The 23,078-nt window shown below is 47.4% G+C and overlaps 1 protein-coding gene across 6 annotated transcripts in view; it reads left to right on the forward strand.

The window, feature by feature from the left end:
* The window catches only part of ENOSF1 (enolase superfamily member 1), a 29,323-nt gene continuing 7,382 nt past the window's right edge, over positions 1,138 to 23,078 (forward strand). For 2 of the 6 annotated variants that reach the window (XR_002344407.1, XM_021093422.1), the window contains exons 1-10: positions 1,138 to 1,313; positions 6,990 to 7,098; positions 12,968 to 13,083; positions 15,154 to 15,240; positions 15,580 to 15,606; positions 17,676 to 17,748; positions 17,862 to 17,900; positions 18,305 to 18,387; positions 19,290 to 19,324; positions 22,088 to 22,175. Coding sequence is in view for 5 of the 6 variants with exons in the window: in XM_021093422.1 (XP_020949081.1) it covers positions 1,230 to 1,313; positions 6,990 to 7,098; positions 12,968 to 13,083; positions 15,154 to 15,240; positions 15,580 to 15,606; positions 17,676 to 17,748; positions 17,862 to 17,900; positions 18,305 to 18,387; positions 19,290 to 19,324; positions 22,088 to 22,175 (741 nt within the window). In the remaining variant the exon portion in view is untranslated. 6 annotated transcript variants of the gene reach the window in all.

The raw sequence follows: 23,078 nt of genomic DNA on the forward strand, positions 1-23,078 counted from the left end.
TATTAACATTTGCATTTCAGACTTCACTTGGAAAATGGTAAGATGCAGCCATCTGGCCTCCAATTCTCACAGGGTCATAATCAGCTGGAGCTGACTGGCTAACCCTTAGCTGCGGCAATTGCCTGTTTCTTACCCCCTTGCATCCTGGTGCCTACCTAGCCCCGGTAGGCATCTAAGTTAACCATCTCAGTCCTGAGCCAAGGAATTCATCCAACAGGGCTATATGTATGCATCCTTGAGCAGCAGATAACCTGGGTATCCCTGAGAACACCCCTGCCACACCCTCAAGAACACATTTCAATGGACTCTTACCTATATAGTATTGCCTCCCAAACATTTAACCCTCCAAACAGTCCTCAGTGGTGGTACAAGGCAAGGGGTTGTGACCTCACCCCCCAAAAAATAATATAAAACTTACTGTGTGCACACTTGGTGGGGGGAGATGTCCATAGCCTCCACCGTGTTGTCAAAGGGATGCTACAGCTTTGAGCCTCAGAGTCCCTGCAACTCTAAGAGCCCTTGAGTTTGCAGCCAGGACACTTAACTAGCTATGTGGCTTTGGGCAAATAATTTACATCACTTAATCTCTCTGAATCCCCAATTCACCAATAAAATGGGCATGACCTGCCTTCCTTGCAGTGTTGGGGGATAAGAGGTAAAGTATTCAAAGTACTGCATCAGCAGGGATGTAATAAATGGTGACCCACCTCTTAATTTATCAAACAGGCTGAGGTCACTTAAAGACACAGGATTTTCCAGCACAAGGCTGTCCTGGCTGAGCCGCATGGACCTGCAGACTGAGGTCAGGAATTGAGCCCAGGGCCGAATCTGCGGATTGCACTCTGACCAGACTCGGCTTCTTCCAGGGTGCTGCTCTGGGTACGGTCACTTTGCTAGTTTCTAGTCTGGGTGGAGCAGGGTCCTGCTGGGGCACTGACTCGGTGTGGGGTCAGCCGAGACCCTGAGCGAGTCTACCTGGGGGCGGGCAGGGTGGCAGTAGGCAGCACCCCCACTGCGGGACGGGAACTTGGCGCAAAGAATCGCGAATCGAGGACCTAGAGCTGAGCTGGCCCCTTGGGTCGGGCCAAGTTCTCGAGCGCGGCCACGCCCCCGGGCTGCGCGGCCAATCAGCCCCCGCCAAGCCCGGCTGTGCACCCTTCCGGCTGTGCACCCTTTCAGCTGCGCACACAGTGTCCTGCAGGGTTGGCGTCTCCCCGACACAGGGCGACATGGTGCGTGGCAGGATCTCCCGACTCTCGGTCCACGACTTGCGCTTCCCCACGTCTCTCGAGGGCCACGGCTCAGACGCTATGGTAGGTGCTGCCCAATGCCTCTGGTCTCATCGACGCCAGGGCCCTCCTTGGCGCCGGGCACCCCGTGGTCCTGGAAAGGTTCCCAACTTTGGAACTGTTGCTTTTGTGAGTGGAGAGGCCGGGAAGGGGAATGAAAGTTTTTAGAGATTCTACACTCTCCTAGGTTTTATTTTTTTCTTATTGTTTTTTGCTTTGCTGGAGTTTAGTATTTCCTGTTTTTACTTTTATGACTTGCATTTTGCTGGAAATGGAGTGCATGATATGCAACAACAGCAAAACGGTGGTGGTGTCTCCCCATCAAACCTTAGACTTGACATGGTTCGCGGTGGTAGAGACCAGAAAGCCCCTGGCAGGGTGATTTAGGTGGTGATCCTGCCTCTGCCACAATTTGCAGTGACCAGAAGATCCTAACCTCTCTGTGCTTCTTGGGCTTATCTGTGAAATGAACAATTCACAGTCTGCCTGGGAGACCAAACAAGCTCGTAGTAACAGGTGGTTTGAGAGGAGGCTGAAAACATGAATAGAGAGGATGTGTCACTGTGAACAGTTAAGCAGATGTCAATCTGTGGAAATGCAGTAAAGTACACACTGAAGGACATTTTTGCTCTGAGACACCCCACACCAGCACCACCTTCAAGTGCAGTATTTCCCAAACACATGAGCCCTGTGCAGGGTCTCCTCCAGCCTGTCCCTGGGACACTGCCCTTCCAGGCCCACTCATGAATGGCCACACTAGAAAAGTGTGGTTATGTAATGAACATGGGAAGCATCCAATTTAGGATAATGATTACCCATTACTTGTAGGGGGTGGGGAATGGATACCTCAGGACTGACTTTAACTGTACTTTTGAGCTGGGTGGATGTTCCTCACATTCCTTGTCCTTGGTGTACTTGAAGTGGTTTCTTGTTAAAAAGTGCTGAAGTTGGAGTTCCTGTCCTGGCTCCGTGGTAACGAGCCCCACTAGTATCTGTGAGGACTCAGGTTCCATCCCTGGCCCCACTCAGTGAGTTAAGGATCCCCTAATGCTGTGGTTGTGGTGTAGGCCAGCAGCTATAGCTCCAATTCCACCCCTAGCCTAGGAACTTCCACATGCTGCGGGTGTGGCCCTAAAAAAAAAAAAAAAAAAAAAAAAAAAAAAAAAAAAAAAAAGATGCTGAAGTTCTTTTTATTTAATTTTTATTTTTATTTTGTCTTTTTGCCTTTTCTAGGGCTGCTCCCACGGCACATGGAGGTTCCCAGGCTAGAGGTCTAATTGGAATTGCAGCTGCTGGCCTACACCACAGCCACAGCAACACCAGATCCAAGCCGCGTCTGCGACCTACACCGCAGTTCATAGCAATGCCAGATCCTCAACCCACTGAGCAAGGCCAGGGATTGAACCCGCAACCTCATGGTTCCTAGTCAGATTCCTTAACCACTGACCCATGATGGGAACTCCTTTTTTTTTTTTTTTTAAACACTTGACGGCACCTGGAAGTTCCCCAGCCAGGGATCCAACCACAGCCACTGCAGAAGCAGTGCTGAGTAGTTATGCTGTGAGCAACAAGGGAAGTCCTGAAGTTACTTTAAAGAATGTCTTTTATTCTGAGAATAAATTCTTCCTGCTTTAAAAACCCTTATGTGTCCTTTCTCATTTGATATTATGGTAAATGACAAAAAAACACCCATTGGGTGATCTTTTGTGAATCTCCAAACAAATCTTTTGAAATTTTATGAGCTTGTCAAATACAACGCCTGACCTAGTGCAGCCCCTTCCACCCTTCTGAAGTGGGGGGCAGGTAGGAGGAAACCGCACAATCTCTCCAGGCCTAGGCTTTCTCATCTGTAAAATGGTATAACAATATCAGCCTTCTACATGTAGATGCGATGCATGTAGAGAGCCCGACACAGAGAAGGCCATCGATAAATGTAGCTGTAATTACTATTTGCATATGAAGAAACTGAAGCAGAAGAGTCCCTGACCTCCACCTTCCTCTTTGAATTTGTGAAGTATTAAGGCTGCTGGCTTACTATGGAATAAGAAACGAAATTTGTCTCTGGCCTGAGTGATTTATGGCCTTGGGGTCAGGAGAGATTGTACCTGATACCTGCACTGCAAGCTCATGAATACTTGAATATTGTGTCCCAGAGATGTGTGTGCTGTACGCTGATTCCCTCATGGTTTTTTTTTTTTTTTTTTTTTTTTTGTCTTTTTAAGGCCAAACCCACGGCATATGGAGGTTCCCAGGCTAGGGGTTGAATCGGAGCTGTAGCTGCCAGCCCACACCACAGCCACAGCAACACGGGATCCCAGTCGAGTCTGCAACCTACACCACAGCTCATGGCAATGCTGGATCCTTAACCCACTGAGCGAGACCAGGGATTGAACCCAAATCCTCATGGATACTAGAAGGGTTTGTTACCACTGAGCCACAACAGGAACTTCCCCATATGCATTATTAATAGAAAGTGCTGCTTGGCCATTTTCAGCGGTGCTGCTGAGACTCCTGAGAAGGCTCCCTGCACCCTCACTGCACGCTGGATTCAGCAGTTCAGCCCCGCAGCACTTGGCAGCAGAGCCAGCCTTCCTGATCACAAGTAGAACATTTTTTTGTTTGTATTTTTAGGGCCACACTTGAGGCATATGGAGGTTCCCAGGCTAGGGGTTGAATCGGAGCTACAGCTGCCAGCCTCAGCAAGGCAGGATCCGAGCTGCATCTGCAACCTACACCACAGCTCATGGCAACGCCGGATCCTCAACCCACTGAGCGAGGCCAGGGATGGAAGCCAAAATGTCATGGTTCCTAGTCAGATTCATTTCTGCTGTGCCACCATGGGAACTCCAAGTAGGACATTTTCATGAAGGAGCCCTGAAACTGTTCCCGTATTTGTTTAAGTGCAGGGTCCCGGTTACGATTTCTTACCAGCCGTTTAAGAAACACAGAGCGCTCAGGCCTGCAGTGTTCATTAGTGCCAGAGCTTGCTTGTCCAGGCACTTACCAAAGGTCCTGAGTGCCCACCTGCAGCTGAGCCCGCCACCTCCTGGCCATACTTTTTTTTCTTTTCTATTATGTATTTTATTACAAGATACTGAATACACTTCTTTGTGCTGTACAGTAGGCCCTTGTTATCTGTATTATATATAGTAGTTTGTATCTGCTAATCCCAAACTCCTAATTTATCCTTCCCCCATCTCCCATCTCTCCCCTTTGGTAACCATCAGTTTGTTTCCTATGTCTGTTAGTCTGTTTCTGTTTTGTAACTAAGTTCATGTACATCATACTTTAGCTTCCCAGGGTCTTTAGTCCTGGAGTCTCCCTCTGAGCCTCAGGTCCCAGCATCTCCCTTGGGAACCTGATGGCCAAACCTGGCTGGGCACCACCTCTTGGATGCTCTCCCGTATTCCCTTTCTGTCCCTCTACTGACCTCACTGCCACCGTTACCTCACCTGAGATGTTCCTCCCTCCCAGATCCTCTGTCCCTCCCCCGCTGCTGAGACACTCCTGTCCTCAACCCACCAGCTCAGCTTCTCCTTTCATCAGAAAGTGTCCTCCAGCTTTGACAGCGTTTGGCCGTAGTGCTTTCTGCCTGGCTTCCATCGTTTTCATCTCTCCCAGAGACTTGCCATGTTCTGCCTCATACTGTTAGAGGTTCTGTCATTATAGCATCTAAACTCTAACTTACCCAAGTCACCAACCTCTGCACTTGCTGGCTCAGCGATGCATCCACAGAAGCCCCTTCCCTGTGCCTCCAGCCGGACACAGGGCTGCCTCTCCCTCCCTGAACATTGGGATTTAAATCCTGCCTCTTGAAACTCAGTTTCCTCATAGCATCTGCTTTATAACATTGGGAAGATTAATTCATGTAAAGCTTTTTACATGGAACAATAAATGTTATATTAACAACAGCACTAATAAATTGTCATATCTCTGTGAAATTCTTTTTTTTTCCTTTATTTTTTTTGTCTTTTTAGGGCCGCACCTGGGACATAGAGAAGTTCCCAGGCTAGGCGTTGAACTGGAGCTACAGCTGCCAGGCTACACCACAGCCGCAAGCAACAAGGGATCAGAGCCAAGTCTGTAACCCACACCACAGCTCCTGGCAACACCAAATCCTTAACCAACTGAGTGAGGCCAGGGATGGGACTTGAATCCTAGTGGATACTAATCAGATTCATCACCACTGAGCCACAATGGGAACTCCTGCAAAATTCTTTTTAAGCAAAAAAAAAAAAAAAGTTGCATCTTCATTCTTTACCGCTGCATTCCAATTCTCTGCCTGGCTTTGGGGGTTCCCGTTGTCTTCGCCCACACCACCTGTCTGATATCATCTCCATTCCCTGCAAACCAGTGCCCTCACAGCCTTTTCTGACTCACAAGGCCTCAGGTTTGTATTGCTCTCCTCGCCTGGGCTCCTTCATCACCCTTGGGCTTTGTCTGTGTGTCCTGGTCTCCTGCTTCCTCTTTGCTTTTCTCCCCTGAACTTCCATGGTACATCCAACTGACCACACATCTCCTCATGGCCTTGTCCTGTCTTAGCAGCTGTTCTCATCTGGTTCTCATGTTTTGGCTTTTTCTCCCACCTTGTGAGAAATCTCTGAAGATAGACTTGTTTTTCACTCTGCATCCCCTGTATCGATGAGTAGTGTTGAATTTCATAATAATTGGTCAGTAAACCTATTATAAAAATATAGTGGAAAGTTTAAAAAAAAAGAGCAACACAAAAAATGAATTGTCTTGAAGTTGTTTTTATTTAATTTTTTTCTTTTTATGGCCACACCTGCAACATACGAAAGTTCCCACGCCAGGGGTCGAATTGAAGCTGCAGCTGCTGGCCTACGCCACAGCCACAGCAATGCCCGATCCTTAACTCACTGAATGAGGCCGGGATGGAGACTGAATCCTCCCAGAGATAACCTTGGGTCCTTAATCCACTGAGCCACAGTAGGAACTCCTGGGTTGTCTTGAAGTTTTCTTTGCTCCCCCCGACCCCAGTGATCTCTGAATTTGTGTCTTTTCAGCCCTGCTATAAACTGCAATGAAGATAAGTCCAATTTTATGTAAGAGCTTTCCAAAACCTTGGCTTGCTCAGTTTGAACCTGCTTGTGCATATAACTCTGTTCCAAAAGCTGACAGAAACAGCTGCAGGTGCAAACTCCTAGGTTTAAGAGTGAGCCGACTGTCAAAGGAAATGTAACTGCAAACCGGCATTAAATACACACATTGTACTTGGTAAAATAATTTGAGTCCTTCAGGAGAACATTCCTTTTGTCCATTCAGAGTTCCCTTTGGGGAACATGAATGCTTCCATCAGATTGGAGCTCTTTTTAGGAGTTCCCATTATGGCTCAGTGGGTTAAGGACCTGACATAGTGTCTGTGAGGATAAGGGTTCGATCCCTGGCCTCACTCAGTGGGTTAAGGATCTGGCATTGCCACAAGTTGTGGTGTAGGTCGCAGACATGGCTTAGATCTGGCATTGCTGTGGCTGTGGTGTTGGCTGGCAGCTGCAGCTCTGATTTGATCCCTAGCCCTGGAACTCTCATATGCCTCAGGTGTGGCCCTAAAAAGACCCCCGCCCCCCCCCCAAAAAAGGATTGGAGCTCTTCTTGCATTTTCTGTTCTTTCATGATGTCACTCCCAGGTTTATTTGGCACTTTCTCATGTTCTCGGGTTTGGGTGGGGCCTTTCCCCTGCAGCACACAGACCCTGACTACTCAGCTGCCTACGTTGTCTTGGAGACGGATGCAGAAGATGGACTCAAGGGCTGTGGACTCACCTTCACTCTGGGAAAAGGCACTGAAGTTGGTGAGTTGAACATTCTCTGGAGGTACATGAATGCTTCAGTTTCATTTACATTCCAGGTCTGATCATATTTTTCTCTGTATTTACACTGCTTGAAGAGAGTTGAAAACAATGTTTGATGGTTTATTTATGTCATTGGGAAATAAAACAAAAATGGAAATAAAAATGGCAGAATTTGGCCTCTCTCCTGGTGGTCATCTGTAGACTGCAGGAAAACCCTTGAATCTTGGGTCCATTTCTCTGCAGGGCTCTGAGTACCTGAACTGGGTGTGTGACCGAGGGATGTAAGGGGGAAGCTGTGTGTTCATGGAACAAGGCTTTGTGTGCACAGAGTCTACTTGCTTTTTTTTTTTTTCCCCACACCCAAGGCATATGGAGATTTCCAGGCTAGGGGTCTAATTGGAGCTATAGCTGCCGGCCTACACCACAGCCATAGCCACGCGAGATCTGAGCTGCGTCTGCAACCCTACACCGCAGCTCACAGCAATGCCAGATCCTTAACCCACTGAGCAAGGCCAGGGATCAGACCCGCAACCTCATGGTTCCTAGTCGGATTTGTTTCCGCTGTGCCAAGATGGGAACTCTTCTACTTGCTTTTTAAATACTCCACACTGAGCTGGCTTCCAGTTCACTGCTCTGCTTGGCAGCAAAGGCGTAGGTCCTGCCCAGATTCCAAGCTCTCATCTGGGAAGAGCAGACAGCTATGCTGCACACTGAGCCAGGAGTAAGCCTTTCTTTTCTCAGAGCTGGACGAGGGCTCAGTGGAGGTCTTGAGCCTCCCCATTTTTTGAGGTAAGGGAACTGAGGCCCACACAGCAGCTTGGCTATCCCTGCAGAACCTCCTGATGGCCCGAAGCGCTTTCTTGGCTTTTTTTAAACTTTTTTTTTTTTCTTTTTAGGGCCACACCCATGGCATATGGAAGTTCCCAGGCTAGGGGTCGAATTGGAGCTACAGATGCTGGCCTATGCCACAGCCACAGCAATGTGGAATCCTAGCTGTGTCTGTGACCTACACCACAGCTCATGGCAACAGCCGGATCCCCGACCCACTGAGAGAGGGATCGAACCTGCATCCTCATGGATCCTAGGCAGATTCATTTCTACTGCAGCATAACAGGAACTCCAAAACTCATAGCTTTTTAAAAATGCATGCACAGCGTACAAAATTCAGTATGTACAGAAAGAAGACCTTTGCCAGATCAATTTCAACAGCTCATTAGAGGCTGAAGACATGTCGTGGTAAGTTAAAAAGTGAGGGTCTGCGAAGGGAGGAAGTAGATCCTCCAGCCTTGCCCAGGGATATCCACACTATCAGCTCTCTCCTAGTTATAGAAGAAAAGTCTTGACCTATTGAGTGATGTTATTATTGTGCGTGTCTGTGTGTAGGACAAGGGAACATTTCTTTCTTTTTATTTTTTTCTTTTTCTTTTTTCTTTTTTTGTCTTTGTAGGGCCACACCCATAGCATATGGAAGTTCCCAGGCTAGGGGTCCAGTCGGAGCTGTAGCTGCCAGCCTACACAGCAACTCCAGATCCGAGCTTCGTCTATAGCCTACACTGCACTGCAGCTCATGGCAACGCCGGATCCTTAACCCACTGAGCAAGGCTAGGGATTGAACCCATGTCCTCATGGATACTAGTCAGGTTCATTACCACTGAGCCACAACAGGGAACTCCAAGGGAACATTTTCTGAGCTTTATGTGGACACCATCAGGCTGCTCCCCTCTCCCCAGGGCTGCTGTCTAGTCACGCTATCGGCTGGCCAACCACAGATACCTAGGTGCTCCTGTGTACAGGCACTGTGACAGGCCCTGGGGATGTGACTTTAAAAAGAGAGAAAGGGGACAGAGTCCCACATACAAGGATACAAGGAGAAGGAATGCACAAATTTCTCAGGGAGGCAGACATAAAGAAATAATAATGCAGTGTGAGAAGGACTATTTTATTAAAAGTGAATACAGGCCTACACGGAGGGTTGGGTTTTTGTCCAGGAGGGTCAGGACAGCTTCAGAGCAAAGGTGAGGTTTTGAGATGAGCCTTGAAGGGTAACTAGGAATTGGCCGGGCAGAAGGCAGCCACTAGACCCTGATTCCCTGCCTGCTTCCCCCAAGTCAGCCATTCCCTGTCGTTAACGTTTCCCCAAGGCAGTGACCACTGACCGCCCCAGGTCTGTGAGCTATGTTTCAGCTTCTCCTGCAACTTTAATTCTCTAGTGTAAGTTGGGCACGTTATGAAGTTGCATTCTCCATCCTGCATGCCAGGCAGGCAATCCCCAAAGGTTGCACAAAACTCATCAAGCTTGCAAAACATGTTCTGGGACAAGCCATCACACAGAACCCCTGTAAACAGCCAAGGGTGGAACCTGCTACCTCAGGCGCAGTGGAGGGGCCCTTCGCCTCATGTGTGGTTCTTGAGATGAATGTGAGACTCTTCTCCGAGTGGCCGAGTTCAGTGCCAGAAGGTCTCCCTGCCCCTTCCCCCTGCTGGCAGGATAGGCAGGAAAAGTCTCATCCGTCTGTGCCTGGAACAAATGGCGCTTTTGTGGTGATGCAATTGGCTTCCGCCTGTTTCAGACCGCAGCATGACAGAACCCATTTTAATTTTAGCCTTGCTCCATTTTTCAGGTGACTCATTGCTGTCTCGCAGAACCCGTTGCATGGTGTTTGAATTTGAATTCAAGTTGAAAAAAATTCCATTAGCTTGTCACAGTTCTCCTGGGGCTTTTATCAGCTTACTCGCCTTATCATTTTTTTTTTTTTATGATCCAAGAAGTCAGTGCTTCCTTCATTACTGTGAAGAGAGCGCTTATTTATGAGGGAGAGAGGTTATGGTTGTTTTTTAACGTACAGAATAGGTCAATATAATTTTTAAATTTTTTTGTTTATTTACTTTTTTGGCTATGCCTGCAGCATGCTGAAGTTCTCAGTCCAGGGATTGAACCCACGCCACAGCAGTGACCCAAGGTGTTGCAGTGACAACACCGGATCCTTAACCTGCTGAGCTACAGAGAACTCCTTATGGTTTTTGTTTGTTGTCTTTTTAGGGCCACAATAGGAACTCCCGCCATTGCTTCATTGTTAAAATCCTTAGGTCGTTTCATAGGGTCCTCGTAGAGGTGCAGTTTTCCTATCAGATCTTAGGAGAAAAATGTTCTGAAAGCACTTGAAACATGTTCTGGGATGCGCGTGGGCCCTCTGTTCAAAACAGCCCTCAGAAGATTCGTACTTGCTCTCATATGGAGCATTTAGGGCTGACCCACACCGTCTGTGTTCTCCATGGCTCTTGTGAATGGGATGCAGAATGATTCCAGGTCAGATATCCATCCCCCAGAACTGTGAGTGACAGTCTTCCTTGCTCCTTGATGATTAATTATAGATGCCTGAAGAGTAAGTCAGTGACTCAGAGAGACAGGAATCATTATATACATCAAACCTCGGTCTCCTCGAGAAGAATGGTTAGAAACCCCAGCTGGCTCGTATCATAGTAGCAAATACATTTATCAGATATTGAGGATGAGCTCATCTTTACTGCTCTAAGAGATGCTCAAGCAACACCAATGTTCTCATCTGGAGGGTGTGGATTCTCCTTGCTCAAACTGAGGCCACTGCAAGAAATTTACTAAAATGTGATGCCTTCCGTAAATATTTGGGTTGTGGTGGTCTCCACATTTTTTTTTCTTTAAAATTCTTTTTTTGGGGAATTCCCATTGTGGCACAGTGGTTAACGAATCCCACTAGGAACCATGAAGTTGCAGGTTTGATCCCTGGCCTTGCTCAGTGGGTTAACGATCTGGCGTTGCTGTGAGCTGTGGTGTAGGTCACAGATGAGACTCAGATCCCGCATTGCTGTGGCTGTGGCGTAGGCTGGTGGCTACAGCTCTGATTAGACCCCTAGCCTGGGAATTCCATATGCCGAGGGAGTGGCCCTAGAAAAGGCAAAAAGACAAAAACAAAAAAACAAAACAAAACAAAAAACCAACTTTTTTTGGGAGTTCCTGTCCTGGCTCAGCAATTAACAAACCTGACCGTCATCCATTAGAACACAGGTTCCATCCCTGGCCTCACTCAGTGGGTAAAGGATCCGGTGTTGCCACGAGCTGTGGTGTAGGTCACAGACATGGCTTGGATCCTGTGTTGCTGTGGCTGTGGTGTAGGCCGGCGGCTGCAGCTTCAGTTGGACCCCTAGCCAGGGAAACTCCATATGCCTCAGGTGTGGCCCTAAAAAAAAAAAAAAAAAGTATATATTGAAGCAATGGCTACACCAAACAAGTCAATCGAATTTTTAAATAATATAGTCACTGTTGGGTTCCCTCTGTGGTGCTGTGGGTTAAGAATCTGACTGCAGCAGCTCAAGTCACTGCAGAGGTTCTATCCCTGGCCTGGTGCAGTGGGTTAAAAGATCCAGCATGGTCACAGCCATGGTGGCAAAGGTCAAATTCTGAGGCTTATGTTCAATCCCTGGCCAAGGATCTTCCATATTCTGTGTGTGAGGCCATAAAAAATAAATAAATAAAATTCACTGCTCTGGGGCTAAGTTGATGATTTGATTATTTTGACCATTTACACGTGGACTAAGTGTTTTCCAGACTGAGTCAAGGATAGAAGGGTCTTTGCCATACAGTTTGTTACTTGCTCTTCATCTGAGATAATCCAATAAAGCCTCTTCTAAATAAAACACCAAAAATAAGTAATTGATGGTAATGCTGACCCAAACGAAGATTAACCTTCAAATTATTTATGAAAACTGTAGTATATCATAAGTCAATGGTAAGAAATTTAATGTTTATGAAAAGTGTTTTCATGTACTTTAGTATCTAAGTATTATAATAATAAAATGTAATTATTAAAGGTGAAATGAATTGCAGATTCATTTCATCTTTAATAATTATGTTGTGAATTCAAAATATTTTCTATGCTTTACACTAATGAAAGGAATTTCAAAAATTCTATAAATCATCTTATTTCCTAGGAACTAGCAAGGTTTGTTTTTTGTTGTTGTTTGTTTGTTTTTCAGGGCCACACCCATGGCATATGGAAATTCCCAGGCTAGGGGCTGAATGGGAGCCACAGCTGCCAGCCTACACCACAGCCACAGCAAAATGGGATCTGAGCCACATCTGTGATCTACACCACAGCTCACATCAACTCCGGATCCTTAACCCAGTGGGTGATGCCAAAGATTGAACCCAAATCCTCATGAATACTAGTTGGATTTTTTACCTCTGAGCCACAACAGGAACTCCGAAAGGTTTAGTTTTTTTTTTTGTTTGTTTGTTTTTTGTCTTTTTGCCATTTCTTGGGCCGCTCCCACAGCATATGGAGATTCCCAGGCTAGGGGTCTAATTGGAGCCGTAGCCACCAGCCTATGCCAGAGCCACAGCAAAGCCCGATCCAAGCCGTGTCTGCAACCCACACCACAGCTCGCAGCAACGCCGGATCCTTAACCCACTGAGCAAGGCCAGGGATTGAACCCACAACGTCATGGTTCCTAGTGGGATTCGTTAACCACTGCGCCACGACAGGAACTCCCAAAAGGTTTAGTTTTAAAGCTGAATGTCCAGACACTTTGCAAAGCGAATAGGAAAATGATTTTGGAACATGATTTAAACTTTCAGGTCTAGGATTCTGTTTTTTTACGTGGCAGACAAAACGTCTTTGCTCTATTCAGAAATTACGCTGAGTAAATGGATTAACAGCTATTCTACTGTGTGATACTAGTTATGACAACCACAGAAGACATATTTTTAAAAGCATATACTTTTTGTATTTAAAATTACTTTTCTAACATGTCCATATTAGACTGTTTGTGGTGCCTGCGTGTCTTAATTTATTGACCTCCCACCAAAACTAAGAATTAAATCCTCTTTTAATAGTTGTCTGTGCTGTGAACGCCCTGGCCCCCCACCTGCTTAACAAGGACCTCGGGGATATTGTCGGTGACTTCAGAGGCTTCTACAGGCAGCTCACTAGCGATGGGCAGCTCAGATGGGTACGGTGCCTGTTTTGTAACATGCATCTATAAATAATGTTACTGAGGTCTCAGATGGTTTTTTTTTTTTTTTTTTTTTTTGTCTTTTGTCTTTTTGTTGTTGTTGTTGTTGTTGTTGTTGTTGCTATTCCTTGGGCCGCTCCCGCGGCATATGGAGGTTCCCAGGCTAGGGGTTGAATCAGAGCTGTAGCCACCGGCCTACGCCAGAGCCACAGCAACGCGGGATCCGAGCCGCGTCTGCAACCTACACCACAGCTCACGGCAACGCCGGATCCTTAACCCACTGAGCAAGGGCAGGGACCGAACCCGCAACCTCATGGTTCCTAGTCGGATTCGTTAACCACTGCGCCACGATGGGAACTCCCTCAGATGTTCTTTGATCACAACAACTGTGAAAATAGAAACAGGTTTACAGTTTTTTGTGTGTCTTTTTTAGGGCCTCACCCTTGTCTTATGGAAGTTCCCAGGCTAGGGGTCCACTGGTCAAATCTGGGGCAATTCAGGCATTGAAATAAATATGGTAGGGATGGCTTGTAAATCCTTGAATAACCTAAGAATCCTTGAGTCCATTCACATAGCAACCAACCAACCAGCAAGGGAGAGCTTGTCATTATAATAGACTACAAGCTAATAAAACAGAAATCATAGCATTAGAAAACTACCATATTGTAACCTTCACAGCTAAAATTGATTGAGGCAGGAATTATCAGTGGGTGCTAAACCTTGGGGTCAGTATTAATCTCCTTACTTAAAAAGAGAAAATGGTAACCTCACAGTGGGGAAGGCTAAAGGATACTAACTTACCTATGTTCTGAAAGATAATAGCCCTAACAAAAAACCAGAATGGCAGAATCACAGTCCAATCAGCCAGATTGGGGAACGCTGTGTAACTCAGCTGGCCTGTACTCTTTAAGAATATTGATATCTTTTTTTTGTTTTTGTTTTTGGCCTTTTAGGCTGCACATGCAGCATATGGAGGTTCCCAGGCGAGGAGTTGAATTAGAGCTATAGCCACCTGCCTATGCCACAGCCACAGCAACACGGAATCCAAACTACGTATGTGACCTACATGACAGGTCACGGCAATGCTGGATCCTTAACCTACTGAGCAAGGCCAGGGGTCAAACTCGCATTCTCAAGGATACTAGTCAGGTTTGTTATTGCTAAGCCACAATGGGAACTCTGTTATCATTTTTAAAAAGAAGAAAATATGTTCCAGATAAAGAGACTAAAGTGACATGTCAACTAAAAGCAATATGTGGAGTTCCTGTCGTGGTGCAGCGGAAACGAATCCGACTAGGAACCATGAGGTTGCGGGTTCCATCCCTGGCCTTGCTCAGTGGGTTAAGGATCTGGCATTTCTGTGAGCTGTGGTGTAGGTCTCAGATGTACCTCGGATCCGGCATTGCTGTGGCTGTGGCGTAGGCCAGTGGCTACAGCTCCAATTAGACCCCTAGCCTGGGAACCTTCATATGCCGTGGGTGTGGCCCTAAAAAGACAAAAGATAAAAAAAAAAAAAAAAGCAACATGTGAATAAAAGAAAGTATACTTTTGGATTATTGATGAAATCTGATTATAGATTGTCTTTGATTATAGATTGTCTTTGTAGGTATCAAGGTTATATTCCCTGAATTTGATCATTGTACTGTGGTTGTGTAAGAGAATATCCTTGTTTTTAGGAACTAAACTCTGAAGTTTTTAAGGTTATGTGACATGACATCTGTAACTTCCTCTCAAATGATTCAGTAAAATAAATTTATATTATGTATTTTATTTATCTGTATATATATGTAGATACATATACACACATATGGATAGATAGATATCTATATAGATATGTTTGGTGGGGAGAATATGCAGGAGTTCTTTGCACTATTCGTGCAAATCTTCTATAGGTTAGAAAGTATTACGAAAAGACCAGAAAAAAAAAGAAAAAGAAAAAAGTATTAAGAAAGAGCTTAACCTTTAAGTGAGTGTCCGTTGCTGCCTTTAATCCATGAACCATGTCCCTGGCTAGGAGACTTTAATGTCTTTTCTAAGAAGTGCTCTTGTGTTTTGCTTCCCAACCAGATCGGTCCTGAGAAGGGTGCGGTGCACTTGGCCACGGCGGCTGTGCTCAATGCCGTGTGGGACCTGTGGGCCAAGCAGGAGGGAAAGGTAATCCTTGGAGCTGCACTTCAGTAACTCTGCAGAGCCACGTGAAGGGCCACAGAGGAGCAAACACTTTTTCTGTGAGTGAGGACAAAGGCACAGGAGGTGCCCCAAGAACATACAGAGAATTGATTGTTTTTCTCCACTGAGAGATGACCAGCAGTCAGGGCGTTTAGGGAGTGGGTTAGAAAGGGCTGGGAAGGGAGGGGCACAGAGGTGAGGGGCTCCAGGGCAGGTGGGTGGGTGTTAGTCTGATAACCGGAACCTGCCACACGAGCGTTCACTGTGGGGAAACTGGTGGGTATTTCAAACTTGTTTTACAAATTTCTTCTTTTCTCCTTCAAGCCTCTGTGGAAGTTGCTTGTTGACATGGTAAGTAAATTCATTAATATGCTAATTGTTTCTGTAAATGAAATGGACCTCATGGATTACTTGCCTTTTGATAACCAATAGATACATTCAGGACTGCTCTGGATCAATCACTGTCGTGCTGACCAAGCAGAACCCAGTAAAATCTGTTATTCCTTTCTTGGTATTTGAAGTAACCATGAGTCGTGCTCATGCAGGCAGGGTGTTCACATGGGAAGTGCTGAGGTTAGGCGCCCCCGCGCCCCCCCTGCCCCCAAAACTTGGGTGCTTTCCTCTGCAGTGATGCAGATTCTCCAGCTTCCATTTCCTAACTGTGACGGGGGATAATCCTAACTGCTCTAGGAGCACCGTAGAATTGGAATAAGACCACATGAGAAAAGTGCTTCACAAGCTCTGAAGAGCAGAATGTTATTATTAAGCTATCTGGTCACCTTGACTGCAAACGCAAATGGAAGTGGCCCAGTGGTGGATTCTAAAGATATGTACCTGCTGTTTCCTTTCTCTTGGACCTGTTTATACTTGTGAGCATCTGACTGCCAAGGTGGAAAAAACTCTGGGCAAGTTAAGGGGAGTGAACTTCAGCCACAGGCAGAGCTGGCTTTGAACCTGGACCCCACCACTTTCTGGCTGTGTGATTTTTTTTTTTTTTTTTTTTTTTTTTTTTTTGGTCTTTTTAGAGCTATACCTGCAGCATATGGATGTTTCCAGGCTAGGGATTGAATCAGAGCCATAGTCACTGGCCTATACCACAGCCACAGCAATGCCAGATCTGAGTCGCCTCTGTAACTGACACCACAGGTCATGGCAATGCCAGATCCTTAACCCACTGATGGAGGCCAGGGATTGAATCTGTGTCCTCATGGATCCTAGCCATATTTGTTTCCACTTAGCCATGACGGGAACTCCCTGGCTGTGTGGTCTTGGGCATGCCACGTAACCTCTCTGAGCGTCAGCTGCCTCAGGATGATGCCTTGAATGGCTATTGAAAATCTGGTGGTCAACAAACAAAGGCCCTTGTTATTATTTGCCATCACAATTAAGGAAAAAGAAAGAACACCAAGGCTTTGAAGACTGCTAGACAGCGGACATTGTCCCTTCTCTGGAGGAAAGTGAAAACGAGAGGATATTACCTCTTCTCTCTGACGTGGTTGTGGGTGACTTGGGGGCACCATCTGAAGGGGAAGGACAGGGACCTCTTGAGTTCCCTGCAGGCTCCAGACTAGCCTCTCAGAGGGATGCCCAAGGTGGCCCCCAAAAGTGAATGATTTGAGGGCCACTAGGAAGGTGCCTGAAATCCCATATGTGGATTTTTCATTCTTTTGGATCCTGTTCCCTATTTCAATGCCAGTGGTCTTGCATGATTCTTGGTTTTGAAAGAGCTCGTAGGATATTTAAGGGTCGCAGAGGAGTACGGCTGGTGTCAATACAACCTGAGTGGGAGTGGAGCTGCTGATTGCTTCCTCCCAGAATGTGGGCTCCCAGGGAGGCTGGAGCTCCAGGCTGGGGGAGGGGGAGATGGGGAGAGGGCAGCCGGGGATGCTCCAGGGAGTCTTCGCACCAGGCTCTCTCACGTTTAATCCACTCTTTCCCTTTTGGTGAAGTGAATTGTCCCTATTTGGCAGGAAATGGCCTAAAGTTACACTGCTAATAAACAGTGGGCACAGGGGTCACCCTGGGTGGCCTGGCTCTGAGACCCGCCCTCTCTCTCCCCTGCTAAACTGCCCTGGGAAGAGGTCAGCACTGAAGTGAGTGACACTAGGCCTGTTCATCTTTAATTTGTGCTGAGTGCTTGCCTCACTCCAGGCTCTCTTGCCAGAAGCCCTGTTAGCTAAGGTAGTCAAAATCCTTGTTCCACAGAGGGAGTGAGGGGCAGGTGCCTGAGGGCTTGGTCAGGAGGCAGCAGTGAGTCCTTGAAGGATGCTGCACCAAGGAAGGATAGAAATGATTGATCACAAACCCCAAAGGTCCTTTCCCAGACAGAACAAGCCCCTGATTCTGCCTATGCAGATTCTAAGACACAGCATCTGCTGGGGAATTGACGTTGGCCCTTCCTACTTTCTGTCCCGCCCCAGGACCCCAGGATGCTGTTATCCTGCATAGATTTCAGGTACATCACCGATGTCCTGACAGAGGAGGAAGCCTACGGTGAGTAGCCTACAGGCGATGGCACTGGGGGGTCCCTGGTCCATGCTGATGTGGCAGCAACAGGGCTGCCTCTTTGTCATCTAAGAGTAATGATGATTCTTTATTTTTTCCAGAAATACTGCAGAAAGGTCAAGTTGGTAAAAAAGAGCGAGGTAGGTCATGACGACACTCCATTCATTATTTTTCCTATCTTTGTACACTTTTGAGTGTTCCCGCCCTGTGGGGGATCACCCCTCCCACCCCCACCAGCAGCAGACCCACTAAGTCTGGAGGAAGCAGCCTTCTGCTTTGACCTTGGGCATCAGAGTTCAGTTTGGCCACTGCTAAGGGCAGGGCTGGCTTTAAGGTGACCCCACATGGCACAGGAGGGCTCTGCCATCGGGGGCATCCCAAAGGGCATCCTGAACCCCGGGTGTAGCAGGAGGGACAGGCTCGGGATTTGCAGGGCGGGTCCTGGGGTGCGAAGGTGGTGGGTGGTGGCGCTTCAGCCGCAGGCAACTCTTAAGCTAAAGATCCCCGCAGACACAAAACATTAACAAGTGTTATGTTTCCACAGAGGAGCAGATGCAGACACAGGGCTACCCCGCCTACACCACTTCGTGTGCCTGGCTGGGGTACACAGACACCAGGCTGACGCAGGTGCATGCTGGAATCGGGTTTCAGAGACAGGCTTTCTCGAGGAGACAGTATTTTCCTTTCTTTTCTTTCCTTTGTTGTTGTTGCACCCATAGCATGCAGAAGTTCCTGGGCCAGGGATCAGACCCCCACCATAGCAGTGACCTGAGCCACAGCAGTGACATCACAGGATCCTTAACTGCTGGGCCTTGAGGGAACTCCCTGTTAGCCTTTCTGCATTCATGGATCCAGCCTTGCCCTGGAGGGTCTTGTCCTGGAGGGTCTTGTGCATGAGCAAAATAAAGGCGTTTCCCGGGCTCGGTCATGGAGCAAGAGCCCCGGGCGCTGGTGGGGCTGATTACCTGCGGAGGCAGCGGCTTCGTGTAGTGCCATGTTGCCCCTCACGGTGCTGAGCGCTGCTTCCTCACCATGCAGAGGGGCGGTAACTGCTGTCAAGGGTGCTTTGGAGGATCCCCATAGATGTTGCAGGAGATGTGACCCTTACAGTACAGGATGGCAGGGGCAGCAGTCAGCCCCTGGCTGGTTTAGTCCCCTTTCTCATCACTCTGCGCACACTGCAGCTGAGGGAAGGAGAATTGGGACCTGCTTCTGTTTGTTACTCTTTCATCCATTAGATCCATGGATGCCACAAAATAGCCCAGCTTTAAAAAGAGGGACAGAAATGCACCATTCCCCATCCAGGAATGTTGGGTCAATTCATGAGATGGTTTCCATAGAGACAGGGAAAGAAAGTCACCCATCATGCTTTGTTGACTAGGCTGTTTCTGCTCTGAACTTCAGCAGCACATGGTTGTTCCTCTGGTTCATGGTACAGTCTAGTGTTTGGGAAGCCAAATAAGAGATGACCAAGATGCTGCTTAGACCTAGGAGGGTGTGTGGTGATGGCTGTGCTCCTTTCCCCACAGCTCTGCAGTGAGGCACTGAAGGACGGCTGGACCAGGTAACTTACTTCAGTGATAATGAACTTAACTCTCCCAGTTAGCAAGTGAGGCTGATCTGTGGAGAGGAGCCAGCATCCAAAGGCACCAAGGAGGCCAGGATTCACCCAGAAGCAGCCTGGTGTGTAGGGACACAGAAGAGAAAATTATACTGAGGCCAGGCTCTTTCTCCAAAGACGCCATGTGACTCTAGTTAGAATCCTGGGATGTCAGGAGTTCCCATCGTGGTTTAGCAGTAACGAACCTGACTGGTATCCATGAGAATGTGGGTTCAATCCCTGGCTTCACTCAGTGGGTTAAGTGAGAGCTCTGGTGTAGGTTGCAGATGTGGCTCAGATCCTGCATTGCTGGGGCTGTGGTGTAGGCTGGCAGCTGCCTCTCTGATTCAACCCCTAGCCTGGGAGATTCCATATGCTGTAGGTGCAGCCCTAAAAAAAAAAAAAAAAGGAAAAGGAAGAATCCTAGAACATCAGAGTTGAAAGAGGTCATTGATTTCAAGCACCAATCTAGACTAGAAATCCACTCTTTACTAGAGTAACAAGCATTGATTTAGCTTCTACATAAAAACCACCGGAGGTAGCAAGCTTTGCAGGGAACTTGTGCATTGTTTTATGTTTGTATGTTTTTCTTTTTTGTCTTTTTAGGGCTGCACCTGCAGTATATGGAAGTTCCTAGGCTAGGAGTTGAATCAGAGCTGCAGCTGTCAGCCTACGCCACAGCCACAACAGTGCAGGATCTGAGCCTTGTCTGCAACCTACACCACAGCTCATGGCAACACTGGATGCTTAACCCACTGAGCAAGGCCAGGGATCAAACCCTTGTCCTCATGGATCCTAGTTGTGTTCTTAACCCGCTGAGCCACAGCAGGAACTCTCACTTGTGCATCATTTGAGGGCTCTGTGTGTTCGAACTTCAGTGTAGTGAACTCTTTGCTTATCCATATAACTTCTGGCTACTGGTCTTGATAATTCTGCTAGCTCTCCCAGGAGCCAGGCTCCTCCTCTTCCCTAGGCCACTTCCTCTCCAGACTAACCATGTGTACTTCTCCTGTCCCTCTCCTGTATGGTTATGGACCCTGGGCATCCTGGGGTCTCTTCTGGGTAAACTGTGGTTGTCAGTGGCCCCAAATCCTGATGCCATGCAGGGCACAGAGGGACCATCGCCTCTTGAGCTGGTCATTGTGAGTCCATCAGTACAGCTCAAGGTGGACCTTGTGCCTGTGCCGTATCACCAGGCTATGACACATGGCAGTCTGGCTACCCAGACTCCTGCTGCTCAAAGTGTGGTCTATAGTCCAAGAACACCAGTGTGCCCTGCTGCTGCTTGTGGGAGGAATTTAGTAAATGATTTATGTAGGTTGCTTAGTGAATGATAAGGACCAAATAAAGGTCTCTGATCATCTTCAAAAAAAAAAAAATGCAGAATCTTCGGCTCCATCTCAGACCAGCTGCATCAGAGTCTGCATTTTAATGAGATCCCTGAGGGATCTGCAAGCCCACTAATGTTTGAGAAGCACCGAATTCTTGTTAACTCCTCAGCTAAGAAGAGGGTTTAGGAGAGGGATCTTGGAGGCAGCATGAAGCTGTGGCAAGAGGCCTGGGATGTGGTGGATTTGGAATCAACACCTTGCCTGTCCCCTTCGTCCCTTACAGTCCTACCGTGTGGTCCTGTGTGAAGTGCTAAACCTCTCTGAACCTCATTTTCTCTCTTCATAAAGTGGGAATGATAGTATCTCATTGTTCTCCTCAAAGTTATTGCCCCTGAAAAGGACCAGCAGTTGGGGCTAGTAGCAGGTGATCAGTAAGTGCCCTCACCTTCACCCCTGTACACACCAGGGACGGGCTGGCGAGGTCCCCTCTCTCTGTGAAGAGCTAGGGCTCTGAGCAAAGGAAGCCCGGCACTCAGAAGCTGAGGCTCCCACCTGGGGGTACAGATGTCATCTCTGATGTGTTTGGTGCTGAGCACAAGGGAGAGAACAGTAGAAGATGTGAGAGGGGCTTTTTGTCAGCACAGAGGTGGGCATTGTGGAAAGCAGAGGCAGGGCCTCGGGCAGTCCCAGGCTCAGGCTGGCAGCCTGAGCTCCAGTGCTGGGCAGACAGGCTGGTGAGCAAGGGATGGGATGCTGGCCACCTCCGCATGGCAGTGTTGCACTTAGCCCAACCACGTTCTCCTGACAACTGAATCTGTGTCCTGGGGTCGTGGGGACAGGTATCAGACCTGGTCTCAAGAACAGTAGGCCAAGTCAGATGAAGGGAGCCACCTGCCATCGGCCCACTGTGCCGTGAAGGAGCCTCAGGCCCAGCCTTGCTGGTCCCTTGGCTGACCTCTACTGCAGTGGGTTTAAGACAAGCCCTCTTGTCAAGGGCCAGGCAGATGGAGGTATCTGATCAATCGTCCTGTTCACCCAGGATGGAGCGGGACACTCTCTGGGCTCCCTTCCCAGTCTGCTTTTCTCTGCAAGGCTGACAATGCCTTTTTCAGTCTTTATTCCTTTTCACAGCACAGTGGAAACTCAGTTAATGCTATTAAAGATCTGGCTGCTCTCTCTGTTCCTTGAGGTCGGCAGGCAATTCAGTTGTTGCCCTGATACTGAGTAAAGAGAAACCTCTTACAGGGTTGTTTTTGTGACATCTGAAGATTGATTGGGACAGGGGAAGAGTTTACTAGAAAACATGACTTGTAAATTACTGACAGAAAAAGTCACTTCTGCAGAAAATCCAAGTCAGGGGACGGATCTAAATTATGAGACCAAATTTATTTTGCAGGTTTAAGGTAAAAGTTGGTGCTGATCTCCAAGATGACATCCGTAGATGCCGACTCATCAGAAACGTGATCGGACCTGAGAAGACCTTGGTAAATACCCTCCTGTGCCACTGAGCAGTAAGCAGCCTCGAATGAGGAGCCTTTGTCCGGAGCCAAGATACAACTCATTTCAAATAAGGATTAAAGAACACTGGGAGTTTTTTTGTTTTTGTTTTTTGGTCTTTTTAGGGTGGCACCCATGGCACATGGAAGTTCCCAGGCTAGGGGTCAAATTGGACCTGCAGCTGCTGGCCTACGCCATAGCCACAGCAGCGTATGGCAATGCCTGGTCCTTAACCTACTGATTGAACCCTTGTCCTCATGGATACTAGTTGGGTTTGTTATCCCTAAGCCACAATAGAAACTCCCAGAACATTGGGAATTTTAACACCATATGTCAGAGGAAGTACAGTTTTGAGGTCTTGGAGTAGGCTAACTCTTTTTTTCTTTTTTTTATTACTCAAAAAAAAAAATATGGACTGCTTCATGAATTTGTGTGTCATCCTTGCGCAGGGGCCATGCTAATCTTCTCTGTATCGTTCCAATTTTAGTATATGTGCTGCCGAAGTAAGCACTAGGCTAACTCTTTATGTGTAAAACATTTTCACAAAAGAAAGTCACACACACACATAAAAAAGACACAAGGAGCTCCCATTGTGGCTCAGTGGTAACAAACCTGACTAGTATCCATGAGGATGTGGGTTCAATCCCTGGCCTTGCTCAGTGGGTTAAGGATCCAGCGTTGCCATGAGCTGTGCCGTAGATCACAGATGTGGCTTGGATCCTGCGTTGCTGTGGCTGTGGTGTAGGCTAGCAGCTGTAGCTCCAATTGGACCCCTAGCCTGGGAACTTCATATCCTGTGAGTGCGGCCCTAAAAAGACAAAAAAAAAAAAAAAAAAAAAAAAGTTGCAATAGGATGTTTTTAGTTTTGGAGGCATGTTTTCATGTATTAA

This window comes from Sus scrofa, chromosome 6 (genome assembly GCF_000003025.6).
Source record: "Sus scrofa isolate TJ Tabasco breed Duroc chromosome 6, Sscrofa11.1, whole genome shotgun sequence".
NCBI lineage: Eukaryota > Metazoa > Chordata > Mammalia > Artiodactyla > Suidae > Sus > Sus scrofa.